Here is a 15,997-nt window from a genome sequence, read left to right on the forward strand (position 1 = left end):
AGCTCAGTGTTTATGGTGCTCACCCAGTATGTGCAAGGCTCTGGAGTCATCCCTAGTATACATGTGCGCGAGTGCATGCACACACACACACACACACACACACACACACACACAGACCCCACACACACTCCAAGTGGTTTCCATCTGCCCTATTCTAACATATATATGCATGTGAACTTCTTCCCTGATATCCGTGTTAGGGAATCTGGTATGGAAAGAAAATGCAGTGAATACATGTTACATCTGAGGATACTTGTCTGAATGCACAAGTGTAACAATGAAACACAAAGACCTGCTACACTGATGGGGGAAATGGAATGTCAATCACACCATCATTTTGGAGCAGAGCTGGAGAGTTTAGAGAAACAGTGTCAGTGGGAGACTGTGGGACAACGCAAGGATACAGAGGTAATGTGAGTGGTGGTGTGGGCATGGGCTTCAGAGGAGCGAAAACTCTCGTTTTCAGTTGCTGACTTAATCATGTGCAAGCTGTGTTACCTTGGTAAGACGTTTAATTTCTCTCTGAGTCTTGGGCTTTACATTTTGACTTTTATCACATCTATGTGTGTATGTATTTTAAGAGATTTCTTATTGTCATTTTAAAATTTACATTATGTATGTTTGCCTGCATAACATGTGTGTGCACCGACCATTTTCACAATTCTAACTGTGCTGATCCATGGGGAGGAAGGGCTTTCTGTCTCCTAGCATCCTTGTCAATTTCTCTTTGCAGGGTTTTTAGTTTTTGCGGGCATCTCTTGTCTCTTTGATTAGCTATCCTCTAAGGTGGTCTGTTTGTTTTGTTTTGCGTGGTTACTCTAAAGGGAATCTTTTTCAGATTTCTTCCTCTTAAAGTTCATTATTGGTATATAGTAAACTACTGACTTTTGATGTTCGTTTTGTATCCTGTGACTTGACTGAAAGTATTTCTTCAATCTAAGAGTTCAGATGGAGTCTTTAGGGTCTCAAGTATGGGATCATATCATCTGCAAATAGGGGAAATTTGACTTTTTCCTTTCCTGTCTGAATCCCTTTTATTTCTCTTCTCTTAGTGTCATGCTGCACAGAAGTGGATGGAGTGCACTCCCCACCCCCAACCCTGCCACCGTGACACTACATAGAAGTGGACGGAGTGTGCCCCCATGCTGCATAGAAGTGGAGTGTGCACCCCCTTGCCACATAGAAATGGAGTGCTCCCCCACCCCTTCTGCCCCTACCCCCCATCCCTCCCATCCCCAACCCCACTGCTGCAGAGGAGTGGAGTGTACCCCATGCTCTACTCCTGACTGCAAGAAATGTGTCTTGTTTTTCTCCACTTAGAATAATACTGTTTAGATGTTTGCAGGATATAGCTTTCACCTGCATTTCTGACTGTGCATTATGTGCATAACTGCTGTCCTTAGAGGTCACAGAGTGGTGTTAGAGCCCTTGGAACTGGACTTACAGAGAGTTGTGAATCACCATGTGGGTGCTGGGAACAAAACCAGGGTCCTGTGTCAAAGCAACAAGTGCTCTTCCCTGTTGGACCATCTCCAGCCCCCTGGTCTACAAGTATTTGAGAATTTTTGTTCCTAGTTCATCAGGGACATTGGCATATAGTTCTCTCTCTCTCTCTCTCTCTCTCTCTCTCTCTCTCTCTCTCTCTCTCTCTCTCTGTGTGTGTGTGTGTGTGTCCTTATCTGGTTGGATATTAGTATAATATTATTTTCGTAGAATGAGTTGTTTTCCTTCCAGATTGTCAAGATTGCTAATTCTTCTTTAAAAGTATAGTAGAATTTGGCAGTGAATCTGTTCAGTCCTGAGCTTTTCTTTGTTGGAGACTCTTTATTACTGCCTGTGATGGCAAATCATGATTATTAACTCTATCTGGACAGCCATTGTTGGGTTACCCGGGCCACATTCTGTCAGTCAACCTAATATATCCCTTTTAGTGTGTGTGTGTGTGTGTGTGTGTGTGTGTGTGTGTGTGTGTGTTCATTCTATAAGTCTGTTCCTTTAGAGAGCCCTGACTAAGCACAGTCCTAATCTCATGTTCATTTTAGACATATTTAAGTTGTTAATATGCCCTTAAATTTTGTAGGTTATATATGTTTAGAAATCATCCATTTCTTATATATTTTGTTTCTTTTTAGAACAGAAGTCTTCAAAGTTTTTCCTAATGATCCTCTTTATTTCATTGTGTCTACTGTAATGTTTCATCTCTAATTTTATTAATTGGATTCACCCCATTGGTTATTTTGGTTAATGGTTTGTTATTTTTATCTTTTCAAAGAACCAACTCTTCATTGATTTCTTTGCATTCTTTCAATTCTCCGTTTCATCAATGTCTGTCCTCATCCTTATTATTTCTGTCTGCTGATTTTGGGTTTGATCTGTGCTGTTTTCCTAAGACCTTGAGGTATTTTATTGGTGTGTTTCTGAGTCCTCTATGACTTTTAAATGTAAGCACTCATAACCTTTCCTGTATGTAAGTCTGTAGACGCACTGTCTTGCTTAATGATTGATGGTGGGAGGGCCCTGCCCACTGTGGGTGTGTCCATCCCTAGACAGGTGGTCCTGTGTTGTACAGGAAAATAAACTGAGTGAGCCATGGGGAGCAAGCAAGTGAGCAGCATTCCTCCATGGTCTCTGCTTCAGTTTATGCCTCCAGGTTCCTGTCTTGAATTCCTGCAAATAAACTATGACAAGGTAGTATATGCTCAGACAGGACTCCTTCCTTCTGGTGTTTGACTAAGGATCTCCTCATCTGTGTTTTTTGTCATACCCTTTTACGGGAACTGGTAAATGTAAGCAAAGCAATTCCCCGAGTTCTGTGTGCTGTTCCAACAAGTCTATCAAATATCAGTAGGAAACCCCAGGAGCCTCCATAATAGCCAGAAACTCCCCAGTCACACAACGTGGGCTTGTGATTGGCATTGAGAGTTGGGAGTACACTTGTAGTACTGAGGCTTCAACCTATGAGATCTGGCATTCTCTCTCTCTCTCTCTCTCTCTCTCTCTCTCTCTTTCTCTCTCTCTCTCTCTCTCCTCTGCTTGAGTCAGGATCTCACTATGTGGTGGAGCTCTGGCTGGCCTGGAACTCACAGAGATCAAACAGCCTCAGCTTACTGGGATTAAAGGTATGTGTCATCATGCCCAGATCTTAATGTACTGTCTAAAGTATCAGAACTGAATGGGTGTCATTCAGGAAGTAACTGGTACAGAACCCAGAGTGTTGAGAAATTTGGGTCATGACAAGCAGAGGTCACAGAGATATTTTGTGTTGTGCAAGTGTTGGAATCTTTCTAGCAGATGAAAAAGCCCAAGTGGGGGAAGATGGCTCCTCTGGAGTGCAATCACAAATATTAAGCACTAAAAGCTGACATTTCTGACCAGGTAGAAAATGGTGCACCTGTAGACCTCAGCTACTCTGGAGGCAGGCAAATCACTTTAGTTTAGAAATTCAGTCTACGCAACACAGTCAAATTGTTTACTTTTGAATCAGGGTCTTGTAGCTCAAACTGGCATTTCAAGTCGTTAAATAGCCAAGGAATGACCTTGAATTTATAGTCCTATTGCCTCTACCTCTGGATGTGGGGTTCATAGGTATACATCACCACACCCAGTTTATGCGGTGCTGAGGACAGAACCCAAACTCTCCTGAATATGTTAGGCAAACACTCTACATCCTCAGCCCCATATCTTCTCTTAAAACCAACCAACCAACCAACCAACCAAACGCCCTTAAAGAGAATTCTACCAATAATTGTGCCAACCTACACTGAACTCACCCCTGGCTCCTAGCTCCATCCTTCCTCACCCCAGCCTGCTTCACTTGGGTGCTCAATGATGGCATGCTTCCCACTTGACTGCACAGAGTCAAGATTCTGGCGGGCGTCAGTGCCGGAGTCGCTGTGCAGGAGCTCGTTCACCCACACCGCATCCATATTGTCCACCGCTGCGCTCCGTAGCAAGCTCTTGGCAAGGTCCACGTCGGCCGCGCAGGCGCCCTGGGCGCGTTCACCTGCTGCCGTTGTCGCCGCCGCCGCCGCCGCTGACGGGGCTGGATGGGGGGCCGAGGCCAGCCAGTGGCACCCAGAAAGAAGAGACGCGGCGGCGGCGACGCCGACACGCGCAGGACGAGCGCCCCGACGTGCCCGCGAGCTCCACAGGAAGGCGGCGAGGCCCGGGCCCGGCCGTCCCGCGGGTAGAGACGCCGCCGGCCCCTCGCCGCGCCATGTTCAAGAAGCTGAAGCAGAAGATCAGCGAGGAGCAGCAGCAGCTGCAGCAGGCGCCAGCCCCGGCCCAGGTACGCCGTCCCTCTGCGCCGAGGCCCGGGGGTGGGGGAGAAAGCTCTTCCGTGACCTTTGTCTTCACCGGAGCCGAGGATGGGTTTTGGGCCGTCCTGGTGCAGTGAGAACCCTGGCCCGGTTACTCCCAAACTCCGTCCCCGTGCAGGGCGGCGGGACCCATCGTGACATCTGACCTCAGAGTCGTCACCCTCAGGGCCCACCCGGCCTGAGGATGGGTGTGCTGGGTTCGGGTCCTATGTGGGGACCTTTCCCCGCCCATGCGAGACCCTGACACTGGGGTGAGGACCGGGGTGGGGCAACCTCTGAGCCCTGGCCGAGGTCCCCACCGTGCCCCGTGGACAGCGAGCTTGGAACGGCCAGGATCCTGTGAGTGTCCCGCTTCCAAACCCTGATGGAGAAACGAGGGCAGAGAGGGTCGAGCCGTCCCGGGCCAGGCTGCCTGCAGGAGCCCAGGGCCGCGTTCCAGCGTCCTAGGCGGTCACGAGTTTGTCTCTTCGCATAACTTGGGTGGTGGCAGGCAGGGCGGAGGGGCAGGGGCGGAGGGGCAGACGCGGAGCCCGACCCACACGGAACTTGCCCGCAACCCTGCTCTGGCTGTTCGGGAAGAGAGTGTGTTTCCAGGGAGAAGGGGGCGTGTTCGTGCGGGACACACACTAAGCCTCTGGCGCACTCAGGGTTTCGGTGCTGATGACGTGAAACTCTCTCCCCAGCTTTTCTGAGTCTCAGCGGCTTGAGCACTGATTTCTTCCCTCCTTTTAGGGTTCCTAGAAACCCAGAGAGTCCGTGCTTCAAGAAAGGCCGCGTTTTGGCTAATCGGGGGAGCAATTGGGTGTTTAAAATCCAGCATTCTGTTTCTAGAAACTTATTCTGAGAAGATTTAGGATGCAAAAAAGATTGTTATATAGTTTTCATTTTAATATTTTTGTGTGTATTTGTGTGGGTGCGTGTGTACGTGTGCATGTGGAGGCCAGAGGACAACCTTGGTGTCATTCCTCGGGTATTGTTCTTTTTATTTTACTATTAAAATTTTCTGGATTGATTTATTTTATGTGTGAGTGTTTTACCTGTATGTGTGTCTGTACACCATGGGCATGCCTCTGTGCTCACAGAGGCCAGAAGAGGGTGTGGATCTCAGGGAACTTGGGTAGTGCATGGTTGTGAGCCATCGTCTGATTGGTTGGTTGGCTCTCTGCAAGAGCAACAAGTTCTTTTAACCTCTGGGCCATCATCACTCCAGCAACCCCTCACCCATTTGTTTTTGAGATAAAGTTTCTCCCTAGCCTGGGACTCATCAAGTCCAGCAAGTCTCTGCCACCTGAGCACTGGGATTACAAGCATGTGCCATCACACCTATCTTTTATTATTTTTAATAATTTATTTTTATTGTATGTGCTTTGGTGTTTTGCCTGCATGCATGCTTGTGTGAAGATTCCCTGGAACTGGAGTTACAGACAGTTGTGAGCTTCCCGTGGGTCTTGGGAATTGAACCAGGGCCCTCTAAAAAAAAAGAGTGGCCAGTGCTCTTAACTGTTGAGACGTCTCTCCAGCCCCATCCCTGTCTGTTTGAACCTGGATTCTGAGATGGGACTCAGGCAAGCATTTTATCATCCGAGCTGCCTTTGCCAGCTCAATGCTAACACTGGGACGGGTAAAGAATCGGCTGAATAAACTCTATCCGGCAGCATTAAAAACAAACCTCATCGGTTTGAGTCCCTGCTGGGCATCTTATTTAGCCGTTAACATAGATTATTATAATGTCACATAGACCTATGAGGTAGATATTAATCCTCCTGTAGATGAAGATGTGAGGCCCAAAGATAACCTAATTGCTACACAGTATCAGAGCTGAAGACAGGTATTGTTTATATAGAATTACAGATGTTGCAAGAGACAAATGCAGCATGTAAATTCTGACCCACTTTTTGTGACAAAAAGAAATGTATGTATTTTTATAAGTGGCATGGTGGCTCACACCTGTAATCCCAGCATTTAGGAGGTGTGGAGGATTTCATATTCAAATCAAGCCAGGTCTATATGTCAGGTCCATGTTCCCCAAAACCAAACCAATAAATGAGTGTATACATGCGTGTGTATGTGTGTGTAGTAAAAATACGAGTTTAAAAGGGTATGCTCTGAGATATTAATAGGATAAAGTATTGATAAGGTATTTAATATACTGTCTCATATTTAACATTGACCTTTTCTCTGAAAGTGAACTGCACTTGTTCAGTAGCAAAGCGGGTGTGTGTGTGTGTGTGTGTGTGTGTGTGTGTGTGTGTGTAATAACAACAAAAGCTTGTTGTAGGCTCAGCTATTAGAGCTTGCAGTTCCTGTAGCTTAATCCTGTTAGAGAAGCGTCTGGGCCAGACAGAATCCTATGTGTAAGACCTAAGAGAGCCTTTGGGTAGAAGTATCTCCATCCAGAATGGAAAAGTAAATTGCCAGTGTCTACTACCATTAAAAGCTTGAGCCGCTTCTGCTTTCAGATCTGCTACTCAGAAAGGAGAAATATTCTGGGTTATTGTTTTCAAAGAGTTAAATGTATTTCAGTCAGGTCAGCAGGCCCTTTTGATGGCCTCTCTTATGCAGTAGGTTACACATCCTTGTTTTTAAAGCAAGGTGTCTTCAATTTGTGTTTAATCTTGGTTCAAAATCACCATTTTGGGATATAGATTGCCTTTTCTTGAGGAAATTACCGAGCCTTGTAGGATTTGGGGGGAGGGGTTTCCCCCAGATAGGGTCTCACTATCACTCTGTAGACCAGGCTGGCCTCAAACTCACAGAGGTCTGCGTGCCTCTGCCTCCTGAGTGCTGGGATTAAAGGAGTGACTACCACCTGCTGGCTGCCTTAAAGGGTTTCTTGAGCTATGAAATGCTCTCTTTTGCATACTTCAGTTTGTTCTTGTCCACACCTGCCCTCTACACTTCCAGCGTCTGCTTATCTTGGTTACATTTTGTATTTTGTAATGTTTCTCATTGTGTGCTATCAGTTTTCTCCCTGCTTTCTAAACTATTGTGAACTTTGAAATAATACACATAAACTTTGTAGAATTTAAAGGTAATTATATGAAGGGTTCTCTAAGTGCATTTTAGTGCAATAACCTAAATTTGGGCATTTGGTTTGTTAGTTTCTCTAGAGGCCTTTGTGTGCATGCTTTCTGGTTCTTAGCTTGCTTTCCATAAGCGATACTGACTGGTATGTTTGTTTCCAGTAGAGTGCCTGTCAGGTGCTGGTAGTTCTGGGGAAATATTTGCAGAACTTCCATACAGTAGCAATAGTGATATTGTATAGAGTGAACCTGCCTGCCTGCCTTCCTTTCTTCTAAGGCTTCAAAATAAGTTAACATGATAGCCATCTAATTCTTAGTAATTTCTGTTTGGTTGATGCTAAGGTTATTTAAATCCTTCTTTTGTAGTAATCATTTGCTCATTAGATCTGATTCTCTATATGGTGATTATTATAAAATAAAGTTAGAATGTTTCAAATCAGGGTTTGCTTGTTTTTGTTTTTGTTTTTGTTTTTTAAGCAACACTTATTTTGGATTTTTTTTTTTTTTAACTCTGTATGATTAACTTAGTAAAAGAAAAATTAAGGTGGGGCTATGGATGTAGTTCAGTGATAGAGTACTTGTCCAGCATTCACAAGGCCCTGTGTTTAATCCCCAGCTCTGTGTGTGTGTGTGTGTGTGTGTGTGTGTGTGTGTGTGTGTGTGTTACATAAGTAAAAACAGTTCAACATTTTTATTCTCATATTACTTAAACATTATGAAAATTAAGATATGAAAGGACAAATATTTTGAGTCTACTTATATGAAATACATAAGGTTAGCCAGATTCATCAGGCCAGAGAACATAACCTGGCCCGGGACTCGGGTAGGTGTCACTGTTTAATGGTTTGCAGATTTCAGTGAGAAAATGAAGTAGCTTTGAGAGGAATGTTGTGATGTTCTCATGGAGTATGAGTGTGCTTGGAATACTATGTGCCTATGCATGTTCAGAATGGTAAATTATATGGTATGCATGTTTTATCACAATTAAAACATTTTTAAAAAGTAACATATAAGGCCTGCTTGAACCTGCACACTTTATTTATTTTTTTTTAAATAGGGCCCTAAAATAATAGTTAATGCAGTAGAAACTTTAAAAACAAAGCATAAAATCCCACCAAGATGTCTCACAGATAGCAGAGGAATCCCTTCCTGAAGGGGCATAGCTTATTGTAAATTTGAGTTTATAGAGTGTTCCTGTCTTAAATTCCGAAAGAGAGCACAGAGATGGGAAGAATCCAAGTGTGTCCTGGTTGTTTATTTTATTGTATTTGGTTTGATTTTTGAGACAGGTTACTCTGTGTAGCCTTGGCTGTCCTAGAACTTGCTCTGTAGACCACGAATTCAGAGATCTACCTGCCTCTGCCTCCCAAGTGCTGGGATTAAAGGCATGTGCCACCACTGCCTAACTGTCCTGATTGTTTATAATCTGTGTTCCTAACAAAGAGGATTCAGTGCCCATTGATAATGCTTTATATAGAAATATAGTGTTATATATATATATATATATATATATATATATATTTAAATTTTATTTATTTATGTACTTTTTTTTAGGTTTGAGGGCTCTGTCTGCATGTATGCCTGCATGCCAGAAGAGGGCATCAGATCCCACTATAGGTGGTTGTGGGCCACCATGTGGCTGCTGGGAATTGAACTCAGAACCTCTAAGAACAGCCAGTGCTCTTAACCTCTGAATCATCTCTCCAGCCCCATTATTATTGTTTTTTGAACCCTCTATTTTGGTGAGGGGACTCTTATTAGTATTTTTGGTAAACTTTTTTTACGCTTTAGTTTTGTTTATGTATTTCCCTTCTTTTCTTTTCTGTTTATTCTGTTGCTTAGAGAGATAGCTTCAGAATTTTAACCTAGCTGCTTCCACTGATCTTATTCTAAAATTGTATTTTAAAACTAACAGTGATATCAGGCAGCAGTAACTAGGTGACTAAGTTTAGTCTTATATATTAATTCAGTGTATGTGTCATCTAAACTAGTACACTAACTTAACGTGGGTTTATGGCACCTCTGTGTGGAGCCCAGCACCCACATGGCAGCTTACAACTATCTATAACTCCAGTTTTAGGGGATCCAATGTCCCACTTTGGCCTCCAAGGTTACCAGGCATGTATGTGATGCACAGATATATATGCAGGCAAAACGCAACACATAAAATAAAATAATAATTAAAAAACTATAGCTGAAATATGAATCTGGGCAGTACCCATTGTTTTAACTATCGTGCTGTTTTTGTTTTTAGCTTATGGTTGCTTTGTGGATTCAACAACTCAGCATTCAAGATCGTAAGCAGTGCATTACTCACACACTGAAATGTATGGGCAGCTGTATTTAGGTTAGATATAAGCATACAGACATTGTATTTTTTGATTTACTAGATTTTTTTTCTGGATCTTATGTTTATTCATGGTGATCATTTTCTTTTTTTTTTTTTAAAGAACAAAGTCTCATGTTTTTAGTGGTTCATTTCTGTTCATGAAATTCTGAAGATTGATTTCCTTAGCTGACATGTTTTTTTTTTTTTTTCTACTGTTACCTGTTAGTAGTGTATAGAGAGCTAGAAATTGTGTGTCTGTATAGGAATAGGGACTAGCCAAGCTAGAATTCCTCACTGGCAGCCAAAACAGTCTGTCTCTACTTGGAAAAGTGTCTCTACAATTAATGTGTCATCTAAATATTCTGTGTGTGTTAGTGTGTGTGTATATGAGTGTAGATGTGAGTGTGTGTGTGTGTGTGTGTGTGTGTGTGTGTGTGTGTTGCTGGCCATCAAATCCAGGAACTCGGTGTGCTAGACACTGTGCTCGACACTGAGCTACACCCTCTAGATGGAAAGGAAACTGAATGACTAGGGTACTTACCTTGGAATCTGAACTGGAGTGAGCTAGGGCAGAGATTGCAATGGGAGACTGGGCCACATTGTTTTCCTGTGTCACTGCTCTGACTAGTGACGCTCTTAGAAGGTCACTCAGTGTACTGTTGTCTCTGGGGATGCTTGCATTGGGGGCTGCTGACCTGAGCACCTATTTGTTGTATAAATCCTAAATCTTCTGAAAGCAGTGACGGGAGCAACCATCTTCCACTCTAGGACTCTAGACCTATAACTCTTCCCTCTCCCTCCAGATGTTAACCTCAGGGAGTGTGAGCAAACAGTTCCACTATACATGCAGGCTTTGGCCTTATCTGCATACTCTGCCCTTCTCTCCATCTCACTGTGAGTGTTACCCAGTCTGAAGCCTCATTGTCCCAGAAAAGAAACCTGATGTTCCACTGGCTATGTAGAGAGAGACAGGAGAGCTAAGGAAAGGCTTGTGAGCAAATCACCCTGGTTTTGATCATGCCTCTTTATTTCTACAGCTTGCATATAACTTTGACTTTCAGTCCTAAAGCTCTCCAAGATTCTGGGGGATGAATATTGCTTTACCTCTTTGTGTCAGCATTCCCTTCTGTGGATCCTGGGGTGGTGGTGCCTCAGCTGTCCTGGGTCTTCAGCTATTTCTTACTTACCTCCAGTCTTCTGAAAATGGCCTGAGATTTTAGAGCTCTCTGGGAAGGGCAGTGTACTTATCTCATATTGCCATGTTTAACTGGAAGTTGCCTTAAATTATTTTTGATGAGTGAATTTCATGTATTAAAAGATCATGTTTGAGAAGTTAAGCATTTATAGCCTGAGACTGATGGTTCATTTCTGGAACTACTACTTTAGATTGCAGAATAATGACAAAGATGGTTGATTAAGGGCATGAAAAGCTCCAACTAGTGACTGAAACATAGATGTTATGTGAAAACTAAGCCCATGATAGGTAACCCTTCTTAACTGGAATGTCTAGTTGATTTGCAGTTACTGGAGCAGTGTTGTAATACAGAAAGGTCTAGTGGCCCTGTCCCCACCCTCAGTGTGTGGGAGGAGTTGATGAGCAGGTGCTTTGTATGCTGGCGCAGCCTAACATCACATCTGTTTCTGACATTGCATCTGCTTGGGGCAAAACTTGAGAAGCAGGAGCTAAGTCAAAAGGCCTGTGAGCAGCCAAACATGCTAATGGTTCCATAGCTGATATAATAACTCATGAGAAGACACTAACACCACCAACACCACCACCACCACCACCACCACCACCACCACCCCCCCCCCCCACCCCTGCCACCCATTTCGAGCTTTCAAGCACTTGTTTTGTATTCAGCCAGTAATTAGAACAGTCCAGGAGGGGTGAGAGGATGAGAGGACTTCTGTAAAGGACTAGCTGACACACACACACACACACACACACACACACACACACACAAAGAATGTTGCTTCATTTTTTTAAAAAATTTTTTTATTTTTTAGAAAGCTGAAATTAGTTAATTTTTGATTTCAGAAGGTTACAGACTCATAATAATTGAACCTCACTGATACCTAAAGAGATTCATATGTATAGCATTGTAACCGTGTTTCTAATAGTTCTACTGTCTTGAGTGGCCTTGAAACTCCCAGGTAATACAGCCTCTAATAGAGTAAATTTAAATATAGAACATCTTACTAATATGAATATCCAAAATTTTTGCTTTTGCTATCCTTAAATCATGTGGTTCAACCTGGGATTAATGCTAATTCCTTTTTAAAAATCATAGTGAGCCAGGTGGTGGTGGTGGTGGTGTGGTGGCGGCGGCGACGACAACGACGATGCATGCCTGTAATCCCAGCACTCGGGAGGCAGAGGCAGGTGGATCTCTGTGAGTTCGAGGCCAGCCTGGGCTACAGAGCTAGTCCAGGACAGGCTCCAAAGCTACAGAGAAACCCTATCTTGAAAAGGAAAAGAAAAAATCATAGTGAAAAACACGAAATCTATTGAAGTGTATAGATTTGAGAGCTGGTGACCAGATACAGGAGCTTTGAGCCTACAGAGATGACACGGTGTCATGAGGATGCTCCAGGTGACTTGTGAGCTGTACCTGGAAGTCTCCTCTTGTGTTTAATGAAAATACAGTTAGAAGGCAGAGCTCATTAGGGGAGCTTCTCTCCAGGACCCACACATTAGTGAGCAGTATTGGCAGTTGATAGCTGCTGGGGGAGGGAGTCAGTGCACATTCTTACTCATAGGTCAGTGGAGTTCTTACTGCTGGGTTTCTCATGCTCTGTTGGATGCCTCATATCCATACACAGATGGGCAGCATTAGTTCAGCTTAGAGTTGGAGGAGGGGAATGGATGGTGAATATAATCATGTTTCATTGTATATGTATATGATTCAAGAATAACAAAAAGAGAAGAAAAAATATCTCATGATATAAAGTTTACATGCTTGTAAAGACTGGGTGTGCAGCTCAGCAGTGGGGTGATTGGCTAGATTGTGAAGATGTGGGTTTGAGGCTTAGCGGCTATACCCTGTGCTAATTAAAAGTTCTGTGGAACTTTTGTTTTTGGGGTGTCTCTGAATTGGGTAGAAGTATGGTGGCATTATTATTTTTGCTGTGAGTCCCAGAGAAATTCGAGAACTAGTCATCCGAAGAGAACTGGTGAGGCAGACAAGAAAGTTAGATGGCCTGTGTGCTAACCTAGTTCTTGGAGATCTAACTTGGGTAAGTCATGTAAGCATGCTGAGTATCTATCTAATCTTACCAAGAGATTGAATACAGTATCATGTGCCCTTTGTACCTTTCAGATTGATGTGAGGACCCAAAGTGACAAAATGTAAGAAATTTGTTGTTGTTAAGGATGTTTTTACTGAACAATGCCTACAAGATGCTGTGCTGGGTGTAACATTTTCTTGTAGTCCCTGCACGGCTGAGAGACAGGCATTGCTGGTATTATGGTGGTGTGCATGTAGAAAAATATTTGTAAGGAGGCTTAGGGCAGCACTGGTAGAGCATGAGACTCTTAATCTCAGGGTCGTGGGTTCGAGCCCCACGTTGGGCACCATTTGTAGTTAGAATTTTCCTGCCTGGCCCACAGTCAGGACAAATCTCTCACCTGCCAGGCCCATAGATGCTCAGACCCAACCAAGTAAACACACAGAAACTTACACTGTTTACAAACTGTGTGGCCATGGCAGGCTTCTTGTTATCTACCTCTTCTATCTTAAATTAACCCATTTCTATTAATCTATACTTTGCCACATGGCTCGTGGCTCACCATTACCTTACATCTTCCTTGTCCTGGTGGCGGCTGGCAGAATCTCTGCCCCAGCCTTTCACCTCCCAGAATTCTCTTCTCTCTTGTCCCGACTATACTTCCTGCCTGGCCACTGGCCAATCAGAATTTTATTTACACAGAGCGATTTCCACAGCAAAGGAGCCTCTGGTGGGTGATGAAAAGCCAGGGCTTAAAGCAGGTCATTCCCAAAGTGACTGTTGGCTTTCACCCAGTGGTGGTGCTTCTCAGCCTGGAGATGCCTTGGCTCTGTAGGGCAGCAGTCGGGGATGGCAGAACTGGTTCTCTGTGTTGTACTGTCCAGGTGTTGTCCAGGTTGGCTTCTTACCTAGAGTTCAGTTAGTGCTTGGAGGTCTTGGTCTCTTTGTGGGCTGTTGAAGAGGTCTCTTTCCTGGAGACTGCCAACACTTGCCATGTGTCCCTGTGGACATTTTGCTTTTATTCAGCATAGCAAAAGTACTCATCTCTAGCCTTGGTCTCTGTCCTCTAGATCCAGATTTGTAGGATTTATGTAGCTAGGGTAAACTTATCTGGGTAGTTGTTTTTTGTTGTTGTTAATTTTAATTTAGAGTAAACTCATTTTCAGCTAAAATCATGCTTTCAGAATCCCCCTTTCAATCTATGGTAACACAGTTGTGAGCATAATATATCATTACAGGGCAAGGGTCATGTGGGACCTACCACAGTGCTAGACTGGCTCTTCTTCTCCTTCCCCTTCCTCCCTCCCTCCCCCTCTTCCTTTCCCCTCCCTTCCCCTCCTCCTTTCCCCTCCTTCTCCCTCGGTTTGTAGCCCAGGCTGGCCTCAGGCTGGCCTCAAACTCACAGAGCTCCACCTGCCTCTGCCTCCCAAGTGCTGGGATTAAAGGCGTGCACCTCCACCACCTGGCTAGACTGGTTTTTCTTTATACTGAAGTTGAAGCCTCTAGTCAGCTAGTAAGAACTTTGCAAGCAATGAATGGCAGGCAATGAACTATGAATGTGAGCCAGATAGTAGTACCACCAGTTTTTCTTAGCAAATAGCGTACACACACACACACACACACACACACACAAATGGAATCTAGGGCCTTTCCCATGTTAGGCAAGTGCTCTACCACTGAGGTGTTTCCAGCCCTTTAAATTCATACCTGTGTTTTATTGTGAGAGCCCGTTAAAGATCCATGCCCCAGGAGACCAATGTTTCCCTCACGATTCTTCTCTTGTAGCTCCATAGAAAATCAGTCAGCCCTTAGGTTGGATGTTGCCAGGTGCTATTGTACTATTCTGGTCACAGGGTGTTTTAGAGCTCACTCTTCATCTTTATATACTTTCAAAACTTTAAGTCACTTTGTTTTACATTTATCCACAGTTGATGAGTCCTTCTAATCAGGCCCACAGGAGGCTGAGATGTAAGGGTGGTTTTAAAATTCACATTGAGGTATTTTTTTTCTTTCTTTCTTTTTTTTTTTTTTTTGTATATGGAGCTGAGGTTTGAACCCAGGGCCTTGCGCTTGCTAGCCAAGCACTCTACCACTGAGCTAAATCCCCAACCCCAAGGTATTTTTTTCAAGTGAGTAAAAGTCTCTATGTAGGGAGTCCTTTCCTTGGCATCTGGATATTTGGAGAGCTGAATTAATAACCCAGAGATTTCTTAGACATTATGGATTCACAGCAGGGAATTTCCTCTAGTCAGTAGTTTCTAGTTGGTTTTCTAACATTTCATCACCTCTATCCCGAAGGGAGCTCTTCCCTTCTAGTGGCAGCTTCTAGTATCTCAGACTGCAGATGTATACTGCTGTGCCTACATCTTACATGGGTGCCAAGCAACCAAAAACTCAGGCTTTGTACAGCAAGCACTTTGCCCAGTATTCAGTGCCCTCAACTTTGATGAAAGCTGTCTATGCAGTGAACAATTTAGTGCACCCACCCTCCACTTCCAACTAATAACATGGACTTTAATTATGTGTATTCTAGGTGTAGAGCCATTGATAGAGATTTGTCACATTCACCTATTTGTTTAAAATTTTAAGGCCTAGTCTGTTCATCTCGTTTTGTCTTGTATGGCAGAGGATATCTTATCCCTTAAGGTGACTTGCACATAGCTGGTGTTAGTGGATCATGTGCTGATTTTAAGATCATTTTTAGAAGGAGCGTGTGTTGGAATTGTAACAGAATTCAGTATAGGCAAGAAGAAAAGGAGTTTGTTAAAGAATGTTTGGCAGCTGACAGTTTCTAGAGGGTCTGTAGACTGATCACTACTCCTAGGTTCTTAAAAAAGTTCAACTGCTCACACCTGCCACCAGCAGGTACCTCCCCCTGCACTGCTCTCCCTTGGCTGTTTCCAGATCTGTGCCTGTGCTTACCAAAGGGTGACCTTTAACTTCGCTTGTCTATTTTCTTACTTGTGACTCAGTCTCACGTGGGTGTGTCTGATTGGCAGATCTCAAGTTTGCTGTTGAAGATAAAGAGAGGACTGGGCTAGTAAGTTTTTAAGACTTAACTTAGGGCCTTATAAGATCTGTTTATTGAAGAAAGTTAT

The 15,997-nt window shown here is 43.7% G+C and overlaps 1 protein-coding gene across 10 annotated transcripts in view; it reads left to right on the top strand.

The window, feature by feature from the left end:
• Nucleotides 1–3,960: 3,960 nt before the first annotated feature.
• The window catches only part of Golga4 (golgin A4), a 94,259-nt gene continuing 82,222 nt past the window's right edge, over nt 3,961–15,997 (top strand). For all 10 annotated transcript variants that reach the window (XR_004945482.1, XM_036194016.1, XM_036194018.1 and 7 more), the window contains exon 1: nt 3,961–4,288. Coding sequence is in view for 9 of the 10 variants with exons in the window: in XM_036194016.1 (XP_036049909.1) it covers nt 4,217–4,288 (72 nt within the window). In the remaining variant the exon portion in view is untranslated. The remainder of the gene's footprint in view (nt 4,289–15,997) is intronic.

The sequence above is a fragment of the Onychomys torridus genome, chromosome 7 (genome assembly GCF_903995425.1).
Source record: "Onychomys torridus chromosome 7, mOncTor1.1, whole genome shotgun sequence".
In the NCBI taxonomy this organism is placed as follows: domain Eukaryota; kingdom Metazoa; phylum Chordata; class Mammalia; order Rodentia; family Cricetidae; genus Onychomys; species Onychomys torridus.